Here is a 12,419-nt window from a genome sequence, read left to right as displayed (position 1 = left end):
CCCACCCCAGCTGACTTTGATTGGGCTCCTTGCCCCCTGGATAGCTAGCTTCCCCAGTCCCTTATTGATTTTGAGATCAATAAGGGATAGGAGAGTTGGTAGTGGGGGTACCAACAACTCCCTGAATGGAGAGGGACATGAATGGACTGCCCCTCTAAGAAGAAGGGAGCCAGAGGGGTCGGGTTGGGCCTCTCCTCCCGCCCTTCAGCACAGTGAAGCTCCAGTGAAGCTCTGTACAGAAACCTGCATGCAGAACTGGAAATAGGGCTCCAGCTTTAGAAAATAAAGTGTTTATTATGAAATTAGAGATGGAGGCCCCTCCCATTCCTCCCTTTTTTCCCCTTCCCCAGCTGCCTCCCCCTTTCCTTTCCCACCCCTCCCCCTGGGGCCTGGGAAGCACACAAGACAATGCCCAGAGCTGGGATGCCCAGGGCAGGCCAACAGCCGGGCAGAGCTCCAGGGAGGCGGCCATGTGGGGGGCTGGAGCTCTGGCCCTGGGAGATGGGTTGGCATCCTCTCTCTGCTGGAGGCCAGTGGAGCCAGGATGAGGCCATGAGTGATGGATGGAACCATGCGGGCAGGTCTGGAAAAACAGGAGAGCCGGGGGTGGGAGGCTGTGAGTGGAGGAGGGCTTTAGGCCATCCCTGAGCCTGCACCCTCTTCTCTCCCCTCTCATCATCTAGAGGCACTGACCTGGGGCCGAACATCCCCCCGCAGGAGGGTGGGCAGCAGTGGCTGGAAGTTTCTCTTGCTTTTGGGATGGACAACAGAAAAAAACTGAAAAAGCCAGTCATAGGGACCCGGAGAGAATGCAGGCAGATGTGGGCAAAAGACAGACACAGAGCATGTGTGTGGGCAAGGGAAACAGAGAGAAGGTGTGTGAGAGATTTAGAATCCGGCAGACGAACACAGAGTCACGGAGAGAGTGGAATCACAGTGAAAGAACAGAGAGATTCAGAGTTGAGCCACACAATCCAGACCTAGACAGGAGAGTGCTACAGAGAGAGACAGATCCTGGAGGGAGACAAACAGACCACTCAGGAGGAGGGAGGTAAGAAGGAGGTTGCCCTGGGGAAGCTGGGAGGAGGGACACAGGCCAGAGGAGGCCTGGGGGGCTCTCCCGCGGGCTGCTGCCGCCTGCCTGGGCCCTGGGGTGGACCGGGGGCTCACTCAGAGGGCCTGTGCGGGCTGCCCCACCACGCGGCAGGCAGGGCCGGGGTGGCTCTCAGGGGGCTGGGGGCTCCTTGGCCCCGTACAGCTCGGCCAGGGTGCGGAAGAGCGGCCCCCAGTCGTCCAGCGGCTCAGCAGGGCCCAGGGTGCCCCCAGCCTCGCTGCAGGAGCCCAGGGAGCTGAGGGAGCCGCAGGAGGAGCCGCGGCCCTCGTAGCCGTACACCTGCACGGAGTCGTAGGGTGGCACACTGGGGTCGTCGTCCGCCTCACGGAGCCTCAGTGCCAGGAGCTGGGCCACGTCGGCGGGCCCGGGGGGCCTGGGCTGGCGGGGTGCCCGGGCCCGGGGCAGGACGTCGCGGCGTGCTGGCGGCCCGGGGTTTGGCGGGGCCGCCCCGTCAGGGTTCTGCAGGGCGCTGATGTCGAAGGCCTCCGTGTCCTCCTCGCCGCCGCCCTCGTCGTCATAGGTGATGATGTTCTCACGGACATCCTCCTCCTCCAGCACCATCAGTGCCTCCTGCTTCTGCCTCCGCAGGGCCGCAAAGAGCACTACCAGGGCTGGGTGGGGGGGAGGGTGCACACAGGCCTCTAAGCCCACGGGCCGGGGGCGGGGCAGCCTGCTTCCTTCCCTTCCATCCTGCTCTCAGGTAGAGCAGGTTGAAGACAGAGGACACAGGGAGGCCTAAGGGTGGCGAGACCCGGCTTTGACATCTGGCAAACCCTCGTCTGAGTCCTGACTGCACCCCGGACTCCCCGTGTGACTGTGGGCCATAGCTTTGCTTCTCTGAACCTCTCTGCCCCTTAGAGAGCTTGTGTGGAAAACACGGAAAGAGTCTCCCTCAGGGCTCTCGAAAGGATGAAATGAAATAGCACAAGCGGGGTGCTGGGCATCACACAAGGTCCCGAGTCAGGCTTCAATAAACACTTTTTATGGCTTGTTGCTGTCCTTGCCGATTGGTAATGTCAGGGAAGTGAGGCTAGAATTTTTCTCTTGGACACACAAGGCAGTGGGAGAATCCTTTAAACCCTAGGGTGGATTTCCCCATTTCCGGGGGCCTGGCTCCTCTCTACATCCCCTACAGGCTTGGACCCCAATTTATGCCCTAAGGTGGCCTGACTCACCAAGCAGGGTGCCCACGCAGGTGACGATGGCAAGCAGGGCCCCCGTGCTGAGCCCTGTGGGTGAGAGCTGAGCCTCGGGCCGGCAGGAGGCCACAGAGCCATCGGGCCGGCAGCGGCACACGCTGATAGTCACTGTGGCAGTGCTGCTCAGGGCCGGCTGACCCCAGTCCCACAGTTCTATGGGAATCAGATAGGGTGCCTGGCGGGGTGGAGCAGGGCGAGAGGGCAGCAGCAGGCTGGCGGAGCCATCTGTGGGAGAGGGAAGGTATGTGGGAGAGGGCCCCCTTGTGAGACACCTTCCCAGGAGGGTGGGTGTAGCCTAGGGAGACAGCTTCCAATGGGGAAGGTGTGCAAATCCACTTCTGCCTTCTGTTTGGTGGAGGGAGCCCAGATGTGTGGGAAGGGGTTAGGCAGGCTGGGCCAGAGCGTGGTAGGGGAGGAGAAGAGCAGGGAGGTGGGCACGGGCACAGTTGTAGGAGGCTACCCACCTTGGTTGTCGCGTACAGTGAAGTTGGCATCGGGGCCCAGAGGACCCTGAAGGGAGACTCGGCTACTGTTGCCCACTTCATCTCTGTCCAGGGCCCGGATGATCTGAATCAGCTGGGAGGAAGAAGAGAGGCCTTGTATGGAGTGGCAGCTGGAGGTCTTAAGCCAAGCCTTCTGCCTCAGCAGCTCACCTGGCCAGGGGCTGCAGAATCACATACGAAGGTGTCATAGGGCTCAGCCAGCTGGGGAGCGTTGTCATTCTCATCCAGGATCTGGATGGCCACTTGCACACGGGAGACCTGTGTGGAGCTGTCTGAAGCCAGAACATGAACACATGCACCCCCCTCACACAGAGTTTACACACAACACACATGGTGCATGTGCAGGGGTGCCACATGTGGCACACAGCATGCACATGCAACACATGGTATATGCATGCAATATGCAAGCAACAGTGTTGTGCAATGAATGGAACACCACCAAAAGCATGCAACATTCACATAAGAGCTGAGATATATGCAGTGTGGAACATACATTCAACAGGCATGAAGCACCCATGAGATACATATATAGTAACCCACATGCAGGGCACATGCCTTGTAAATGAAAGGTGCACAGAAGGTGCCATACAGGAGGCACACGGACAGTAGGCCTGAAATAAACACATTCATACCATAGATTCGATGTATACTCAGCATTTAAAACAAATACAACATATATGAAGTGGATGTTCGAGATACCCAGTGCATTCAGTGTCACTCCAGAGTTAAGACAACACATATTCATACACAGCACTAGTGGGACAAACAGACAGACAGACAGAGACACAGACAGACACACACACACATGCTCCATCAGAGGTCTGGGAGGCTCCGGTATAGCAATGAGTAGGACTAAGAGTTGGCCTTGGGAGCCAGACCAGCCTGGGTGCCACCGCCATAAACAGGCCCCCTTTTTCCCACGACCCTTCATTAGGTGGCTCCCCATCATTACCGTGACTAGCTCCTCACTGCCAATGCCACCCAAGAAAGAATGGAAAACGGGTATCCCTGCCCACCCTACTGCTCACCTCTCCTGGCTGAAACCCCCAGGTTTGTTAGTCTTCTCCCAGGTGGGGAGAGAGCTGGCTGGCGCTGGGGGAGGGGCTGGGAACCCAGCCTGGGCAAAGGCGGCTGGGTGGGCCCCCCAGCAAGGGCTTTGGGGCTCCCTTCCTTTCTGCAGGAAGGGCCCAGGGCCCGCTAGTTGATATCGGGTTTGCTGGAGTGCAGGATTTGGTGGGACGGTGAGAAGGCAAGGAGGGAAACACACACACACAAGCACGCATGCATGTAGATGGTTGGCTATGTACACCCAGGCAACTACAAACACACTATATACACACACAGGGACATTCACACCACACCACAGACATGCATGCAACGCCATGTCACGCACAGCCACATGGACATAAACAGAAACCCGTCCACTTAAAATTCTACACATGAGAGGCAAGGTGGTGGAGGAGATAAGGGCTGTGACTCTGCAGCCTCTCAGGATCTGGTGGCTCTGCCCCTTAACGTTGGCGTGACCTTGGGAAGTTAGTTGACTTCACTTTGCCTGAGTTTCCTTATTTTCAAATGGGGACATAAGCATACCTTCCTCATAAAGTTGTGGTGGTGATTACGTTACTTAGTCCACATTTGGCACTCAAAACAGTACCCGGTACACAATAAGCAATAAATACTCTGTCCACGCACACTGACATACACAAAACAATATATACAACAGCTACAAGTACCTGTCATCACATACAGCTAATTACACGCAAGCACAAATACTCTACTCAGTTGAGACACACATACGTGTGTATGTGTATTTTCACACACATGGAATTTCACACTTGCATGTGCACATACATACATACGGCTCTTCAGTGACACACACAGACATCTATGCACACAATGACAGTCCTCATAGACGGGACACAGGCAGTAATGGTAGGAGACCCTGGGGCGTGAGCAGGACTGATAAGGGTAGGTTCACAGAGGGGATGAAGGTCTCCCTGCCTCCATGGGCCGTGGCCACCCAGAGGCAGCCAAACCAAGCTGCTGGTGACTGGTAGCTGACAGGGGAAGGAGCTGGCCCCTCTCTTCCACCTTGAGGGCTCTCTGCATGGCTTCCCTGGGAGGGGCTGCTGGAGCCCCCCAAGTCAGCCTCCAGAGGAGGGGCCCAGCCCTGCCCGGGCTCCTGGCTTCAGCCTGAAGCGGCCAGTGAGCAGGGCAGGGCAGGGTCTGCCAGGATGCAGCCTGGGCTTTCCTAGGGGTTGGGAGCTATTTGAGGTTGGGGCAAGTCAGGTATGGGAGTGAATTTCAAGTCAAGGGAATGTGTAGGCAGATCCTTCGTGCCCAGGCCAGCCCGGCCTCAGAGACTGGGAGGCCTGCCTGGTGGTGATGATCCAGGCTGGGAACCCAGTGCTGTGCCCTGGTGAGGCGTGGTGGCAGTGACCACCTCCCCCCTGCCGGCTCAGGGACAGCTCCTCTTCCAGGTGACTGTGGCCTCCTCCCTCTCCTGGGGGCCCAGGGCTCCTCACCGAGCTCTGTGGCCAACACTGTGAGGTTGTGCCAGACTCGAGACTCGCGGTCCAGGGGCACCACCGTGCGGAGCGTGCCAGCTTCCGGCTCGATAGAGAAGCAGCGCTCTGGGTCCGAGTGGGGGAGGATGGAGTATCTGGGGAAGATGGAGCGGAGCTGGGGGCTGATCTGGGGGCAGGGCCAAAGCTTCCTGCTACTCCTCCCTCCCTTCTGTTCACCTTGCAGGGCCTCTTGGCTCTTCTGGGCAGAGAGCCTGAACTCTTTGGGTTTAGCCTGCCCCGGGTACCCAGGGCCATAATTCACATTAGGGTCCCCTTAAAAGACAAACCACTTGGAGGAGTCACCAACACTAAACGCCTGTCTTAAGACTCGGGGGAAAAAAAAAAGACTCGGGGGGACTGGGTTTCATGGTGGGGGAGAGACAGAAAGAGGTGGAAGGGGGGATAAACAGCCTGTCTTTTTTACTTCTGGGCTCTGTTCTGGGGACCCAGGGACCCCAGTCTTGCTCTGCCTCAGGCCAGCTGTGTGACCGGGGGTGAGTGGTTTAACCCCTGTTTATTTAACTACAAAATGGGAATGACACCAGCACCTGCCTCATTCCTGTGACAGGGAAGCCGAAAGGTGGGAAGAGTGGGCTCTACTCAAGGCAGACAAATCTGGATTCTGGTCCCAGCTCTGCTGCTTACTGACCATGTGACCTTGGGCAAAGAACTTAACGTCTCAGGGATGGGCCTCTAAAACAACTGGGGATGAGCGTGCCTACCTCACAGGGCTGTTGTGAGAACTGAATGTGATCAAGTGGGTGAAATGTGCAGGGCTGAGGGAGTGACCAAGAGTGGTAGCCATCCAGGCACCCAGCAACAGCATCATCAGATGAGCTTGCAATCTGCTTGCCCTGCCACTGGGAGGCACCACCGCCATCCTCCCAGAGGGATGGGTGGAACTGGGTGATGGGAGGAGGGTCCTTCAGGCCTTTCCCAGCCCCCAGCCCTGCAGGGAGGGAGACCTCTGCCAGGAGGTGAGTGGGATTTTCAGTGAAGGGGGCCCATCCTTGTTCCTTCCCTGAGGCCCGGCCCTTGGCCCTTCCCTGGCCCACACCCCAGCTCACCTGATTGGGCTGGCTGGGGAATCCAGATCAGCCGCTGAGACCTGGCCTACCAGCGTCCCAGGAGCTTTGTTCTCAGGCACTGCCAGGTGATAGGCAGCCTGGGTGAAGGCAGGTGGCTCTGGGGCGTCCTGCACAGCCACACGCACCGAGGCCACATCCTTGAAGGGCCCTCGCCGCAGGTAGGCTGGGTCGATGAGGGTGTTGGTGGCCTCCACACGGAAGGAATAGGAGCGACGGGTCTCGAAGTCTAGGGGCTAGGGGGCAGGGAGTGGGAGGGATTGAGGCACGTGGAAAGCCTGGAAGGTGAGAGGTCCCCTCCCCATGCATCCAGTGCTCGGCCCACCTGAGAGGAGAGGTGGGCACTGAGGGCCAGTGGCCGTGGTGGTCAGGGGGAGGCAGATTACTTAGTCTGTGACACTAGGTCTGTCCCCAGCTCCATCAGAGCCTGGCTACATTTGAAGTCCTGGACCAGTCTCTCCCCCTTGCTGGGCCCCAGTCCCTCATCTGAAAGAGGACGAGATGACCATGATCTCTAATCTCCAATGCAGTGGTCCTGAGTCTGTTCTAGACCGGTCAGGAGTGTGCCTCGTGGGGCAGGAGGCAGGAACGAGCACGCGTGTGCAAGTGTCAGGGGGCAGGGGGCTAACCTTGCGGACAGCGAGGAGCCCATCTCGACCCTGGGAGTCTGTGCTGATGCTGAAGGCTTCAGACCCCTCTCCGTCCAGGATGCTATATGCCATGAGGGCATTGTCCCCCAGGTCTGGGTCCTGGGCCTGCAGCCGGCCCACCAGGGTGCCTGGCCCCGCTGTCTCCACCACAGAGAACTGGTAGAGGCCTTGACGGGGGCGCGGGGGGAGGGGAACGACAGGAGACATTGTTAGGTCCCCAGCACTTCCATATCCAGGGGTCTGGCTGGGGGGAGGGCTTCTCCCAAGGCTGCAGGGGGTGGGGGTGGTCAAAGGATGGCTCCCCAAGCATCCCTGGCCCCTTACTCTGAGGGAACTTGGGGGGGTTGTCGTTGACGTCGCTGAGGGTGACTGTCACTGTAGTGCTGCCCGACAGCCCCCCCATGTGGCCGCCCATGTCCTTGGCCTGAATCACCACCAAGAACTCCTCCTGGGTCTCCCGGTCCATGTTGGGGACAGCAGTGCGCACCACTCCTGGGGAGACACAACGGATCAGGGGCCACCTGCCCGCATGGCTGCCCCACCTGGCTCCGAGCTCTCTCCTTACCCGTCTGGGGGTCCACAGAGAAGAAGGGCAGTCCATCCAGCACGGTGTACACCAGCTTGGCGCTGTTCCCATAGCTGGGGTCATCGGCATCGTGAGCAGTCACCTGGATCACTGATGTCCCTGTGGAGCATCCCGGCACCCCACTCAGCAGGGGCAGGGCCAGGTGGGAAAGAACAGCACATGAGGGGGACCCAGACACGAGAGCAATGCGGGGAGGAGAGGTGAGGGTGCTCTGGGAGACGGGGCCTGGGACGGTCAGAGTTGGGGTACTCACCGACATTGGACATCTCGGGCACCGTGGCGTGGTAGGGCCCGAGGGGAAAGATAGGTGGATTGTCATTAATGTCTTGCACCTTGATGATGAACTCTGACGGGGGCTCCAGAGGCCGGTTTGAGGCTCGGTCCACGGCTTGGGCAAGCAGAACGTACTGTGCCTTCTCCTCCCGGTCCAGGCTCTTGGTGACATGGATATTGCCTGTGGCCTCATCAATCACAAATACAGTGCCTGCCCCCTCCCCGGTCAGCAGGTACTTGGTGCGGCCCTCGCCCCTGTCCACATCCGAGTGCAGCTGTAGGGGTCAGGGAAAAATGGCAGCAGGTTCCAGGCACAGGGACAGGAAGGGTGAAGAGTCTAAGTCTAGGACTGGGTGGAGCGTTGGGACTCCTGAGGGACCCAAGGTCATTGAAGAAGTGGTGAAGTTGCAGGGCAGGGCCTAAGGGCCTAGAGAGTCAGGGCAGACTCGGGAAGGGCTGGTCCTTACCTTACCAATGAGGACGGGCTCTGGACCGGCATATTCCTCAATGACAAAGAACTGGTTCCACACCCAGCTCCTCCGGTTCCGCAGCAGCACTGGTCCTGGGCCCCTGCGGGACCCTGCCCAGGCCTGGGCTGGGGCGGCCAAGCGCCCCATGCAGCCCCAGCCACCCAGCCAGGCCAGCAGGAGCCTCACCAGGCCCCACATGTTTGGGCTCCAGCCAGGGCTCTGTTCACTGTGTCTGGGTACTGAGGCATGAGCCGGCCGGGGTGGAAGGGTGGACGTGCTGGGGCTATCCCATGGATCCACACCTGTAGGGCAGGTAGCTGTTCAGGGTCAAGGAAGCCCTTGACTCTCCCCACCCCCAACCCAAATTAGATGCTGAAGATCAGCCCTCCAGGGAATCAGACACCCCACTGCCTGGAGCCCAGACTGAAACAGAGCACACAATCTGATCCCCCCCTTCACCCAGGCTCTGCCTATATTCACCTCCAGCCCTACAAGCTGATAAATCTCTAGCCAGTCAACTCTGAGCAGAGAAGCTGGGGAAGAAAACAGGAAGGTGGGATGCCGAGAGGGTATGGAACCCCAGATCCGGCCCCTGTTCTCCCAGGCTGGGTAAGCAGCCAGCTGGGGGGCTGGAGGAGTTGGGGACTCCCAGGAAAAGGGCTGAAGATCCAGGGGCTGGGACTTGAGGAGGTGTGGTCTCAGGGTGTCTGGGGTCAGGCTGAGCGATGATAAGGAGTGCAGCTTAAGACACGGTGGAGAGCCAGCGAAAGTCCCTCCTCCACAGGGAACCCCACCTCTCCGGGTGCTGCCCCCAGCCCACACTGCCAGCTGAAGTCCTTGAAGGGGGATTGGGTTCAGGAGGCAGAGTGGGGTGAGGGGGCAGGAGCCTAAAGAAGAGGGGGTAGAGTGGGGGGGGGGGTGGCAGGGCCAGGAGGCTGGGAGGGGAGAGCAGACTCCAGACTCCCTGTTACTGACGAGACCCAGGCTCAGGCACTGTCCAGCACAGACTGAGACAGAATGGCAGCACGAGACACAAGGAAAGGGACCCCAGGAGGCAGCCCGGGGTCTGACAGGCAGAGAGTCACAGGTGACAGGCTTGGGGGTGCGGGGGTGGGAGGGCTTCCTGCCTGTGATGGGCTGGCGGGGGCAGCGCTGAGCTCCGGGGGTCAGAGCAGGCCTCGGGAACTTCAATCTGGGAGAGGAGGCAAGCCAGGAGGGGCTGCGGGAAGGCGGCTGGGGAGAGGACCCTTCGCACCGCGGGTCCACCCTCTCCCCCGGGGACCCCTCAGGCAGCTGTGCTGCCGCCCCTCCTTCCCTGGAGCAGACACACACCTGCCAGTCCTTGCCCTCCGGGGGGAGAAGAGGGGAAGCCCGAGGGAAGCCGGGGACCAGAGCGGGAGGCGGGACGAGGAGGAGGAGGAGAAGGAAAGGGCTGGAGGAGTGGGAAACAGGATAGCAGAAAGGGGAGAGGAGGCGAGAGGGGAGGGACGGGGGAAGGAAGGGAGAGCGGGAAAAGGCAAAGAGAAGACGGAAAGGAAAGGTAGGGGAAGGAGACGGCAAAGGGGAAGAGGAGGTGGAGAAGGACAGGGCAACAGGGAGACGGAAGGGGCAGAGGAGAGGCAAACCGGCGGGGAGGAAAATGGGGAAAGGAGGGAGAGAGGTGCGAGGGGAGAAGGGAAAGCGAGCGCGGGAGAAGGGAGCCGGCAGGGCTCCCCGCCGCGGAGCGCACCGCTCCGAGCACACCCGCAGGCTGCGGGCCCCCTGCTGCCCCTCCGCGGGTCCCCGACCCCGGGGCCCGCGCCCTTACCTGGCAGCGCTGTGCAGCCCAGCCCGGCGGGGAGCTTCCCCCCGCCCCCGCCGCCGGTCCCGGGGGCGCAGCCCCGAGCGGATCCGAGCGGGCGCCGCGGCTCCGCTGCAGGTCTGAGCGGCCCCGGCGAGAACAAGGGAGCGAGACGGAGGGGGCGGGGGAAGGAGGCTCCGCCTGCGGAGGAGCGAGGCGGCTCCGCGGCGCGCGGGAGAGAGCCCAGCCTCCGACCCTCCCCGGCCAGCCCGGGCCCGCGCGGCGCGGGCGGGGGCGGCGCTGCCGGGCCGCCGGGCGCATACAGATGCGGCGGCCGGCGGGGCACTCGGGCGGGAGGACGTCCAGGCCCCGGCGCCAGGCGTCTCCCAAGGGCTGGCTGCGGGGAGGGTGCAGCCGGGAGCGCCGAGCGGCCCCGCACGCCCCCCGCAAGGGGCGACGGGCGAGCGCGCGGTGAGGCGGGGACTTGGGAACCGGCTGCGGAGAGGCCCGGCTCCCGCTCCGCTCCGCTCCGGCGCCGCCTCGGGGCTGCTGCGAAGCCGGCCGCAAGGCGGCGGCATTTGGGGAGTCCGTGCGGGGCAGCACAGCCGGCCGACGGGGCGGCGAAGGCCGGCACCGGGTCCAAGGGAGTCCGCGGGCTGGGCCCAGGGAGCAGGTCAGGGACCGAGGCACGACGGCGGCGGGAGGGGACGGCGGTGGGGAGTGGAGCCTTTTGGGGAAGCTCGTTTACAGGCGCCCACTGAGCGAGTGGCTGCCGCCCCCTGGCGGCCGCTGTGGAAGGCGCCTTGAAGGTGGCGAGCAGGTGACCAACTGCCTCTACCGCCGGACTGGAAACTGGAAAGGGACCCTCCTCTGCCCAGCGGTCTTCCCTCGGCCCTCCATGGCAAGGCGCGCAGGGCCAAGGCACGCACGGCGGGCGGGAAGTCCGGGCTGCAGGCCCGAGTGCACGCCACAGCCTTCCTCTTCAAGTCAGTTCGCCTCTCCCCCAGGCCCCGCCCAAGGAAAGCCAGTCGCACACACTATTTAAAACTAAGTCAGATTTTTATTATTTTCCATAGACCACATCATTTAATAATAAAAAAAATAAAAATAAAAATTGAAAAGGAAAAGGTGGATATAAAGTGGAACCTGTGGGCAGGAGGCAAGGGCTGCAGGACAGAAGAGACTGGGAACTGCAGGGGCCCTGGGACTCAGGAGGAGATGCTGATTCAGCTCATAGGTGACCCAGTCCTGGCCCCGGCTGTTCCCAGGAGGGGGCTGTGAGTACCCAAAGGAGGTGGTGAGCAGGATGGAGGAAAAATGAGAGGTTTGGGGCTCCTGGCTGCTCCTCACCTCTCTGGGCCAACCACCTTCCTCCCTAACCTAGCTCTTTCCTCTCAAACTTAACAATGGGAAATGAGAGGGAGGAGACGGCTAACTCCCAAGAGATAGGTTATGGGGGTGGGGCTTTGGGGGGAAAGATGGCCACTGCTCCATTTGGTATGTGGGGACAGGTGGCAGCCATACTTCAGCACTGGGTAAATGGTGTGAAAGACCCCTGGCTCTGGGGAGGTGGAGATTGTACCTATCCCTCTGTGGCCTTGAACCCCCCCAGGGGCTGATGCCTGCAGCTCTCCCTCGTGTGTTCCCAGCTAGCGGCGCCCACCCCGGTCCCGCACAGGCGTGCTCCGACTCCGGCTCCTGCTGTGGCGCTTGGTTTCTCTGCGGTCTCTCTCCCGGCCTCGCTCCCGGTCCCTCTCCCTATCCCGATCTCGATCACCCCTGTCACGCTCCCTTTCCCTCTCTCTTTCCCTGTCCCTCTCTCGGCTGTGCTCTCGCCGCTTCTCCCGCTCCAGCTGTCGGGTCCGTTCCCGTTCTGCTTCCTTCTCCCGCTCCTTTTGCTCTTCCTCTTCTTGCTCTTTTCGCCGCTTCTCCCGCTCCTTGGCCCGTTCAGCCCGCTCTGCCTCCTTCTGAACAATCTGCAGCAGGCAGCAAGGGCAGAGAACAGGGATCTCAGCCCCACTCATGCCAGTCCTGCTTTGTCTCTATGTACCCAGACCCTACACAGGATCACTGCCAGCTTTGCAATTAAGCAGGAAGAGGGAGAAGTGTCAGCAATCACACTGCTCTTTGCTTCAGGGTCCCAACACAAACGTGTTCACCTTTTATACCCACAACAGGCAGTGGCACCG

At 60.8% G+C, this 12,419-nt stretch overlaps 2 protein-coding genes across 9 annotated transcripts in view; both read right to left on the bottom strand.

Moving 5' to 3' along the window:
• Positions 1-259: 259 nt before the first annotated feature.
• Positions 260-10,409, bottom strand: CDH24 (cadherin 24). 3 transcript variants are annotated; one of them, XM_041757729.1, is made up of 13 exons: positions 10,258-10,391; positions 8,448-8,767; positions 7,961-8,255; positions 7,687-7,806; positions 7,446-7,613; positions 7,101-7,288; positions 6,454-6,707; positions 5,345-5,481; positions 2,967-3,088; positions 2,778-2,889; positions 2,290-2,538; positions 694-1,725; positions 260-583 (listed from the first exon to the last, which is right to left on the bottom strand). In XM_041757729.1, exons 2-12 carry the CDS (start codon positions 8,646-8,648, stop codon positions 1,226-1,228), a joined length of 2,346 nt encoding a protein of 781 aa, XP_041613663.1. In that variant the 5' UTR covers positions 8,649-8,767; positions 10,258-10,391; the 3' UTR covers positions 260-583; positions 694-1,225. The 3 variants fall into 3 exon arrangements, with proteins under 3 accessions (XP_041613663.1, XP_041613665.1, XP_041613664.1); XM_041757731.1 differs by having other exon boundaries at positions 7,961-8,141; XM_041757730.1 differs by having other exon boundaries at positions 261-583; positions 8,448-8,752; positions 10,258-10,409.
• Positions 10,410-11,270: 861 nt separating this feature from the next.
• Positions 11,271-12,419, bottom strand: part of ACIN1 (apoptotic chromatin condensation inducer 1) — a 35,990-nt gene continuing 34,841 nt past the window's right edge. For all 6 annotated transcript variants that reach the window (XM_041758156.1, XM_041758159.1, XM_041758160.1 and 3 more), the window contains one exon: positions 11,271-12,206. In XM_041758156.1, the coding sequence (XP_041614090.1) occupies positions 11,880-12,206 (327 nt within the window). In that variant the 3' untranslated portion in view covers positions 11,271-11,879. The remainder of the gene's footprint in view (positions 12,207-12,419) is intronic.

This window comes from Vulpes lagopus, chromosome 6, assembly GCF_018345385.1.
Source record: "Vulpes lagopus strain Blue_001 chromosome 6, ASM1834538v1, whole genome shotgun sequence".
NCBI classification, from domain to species: Eukaryota; Metazoa; Chordata; class Mammalia; order Carnivora; family Canidae; genus Vulpes; species Vulpes lagopus.
This window is presented reverse-complemented; position numbering and strand designations above follow the sequence as displayed.

Bases quoted from the DNA above. Each gene is read 5' to 3' on its own strand.
- CDH24 (XM_041757730.1), bottom strand. From the start codon at position 8,648: ATGTGGGGCCTGGTGAGGCTCCTGCTGGCCTGGCTGGGTGGCTGGGGC. The intron at 5,482-6,453 runs GTGAGCTGGGGT...CATCTTCCCCAG, and splicing joins TCCCCAGCCAGCCCAATCAG to ATACTCCATCCTCCCCCACT. The intron at 2,890-2,966 runs GTGAGCTGCTGA...TCTTCCTCCCAG, and splicing joins ATTCTGCAGCCCCTGGCCAG to CTGATTCAGATCATCCGGGC.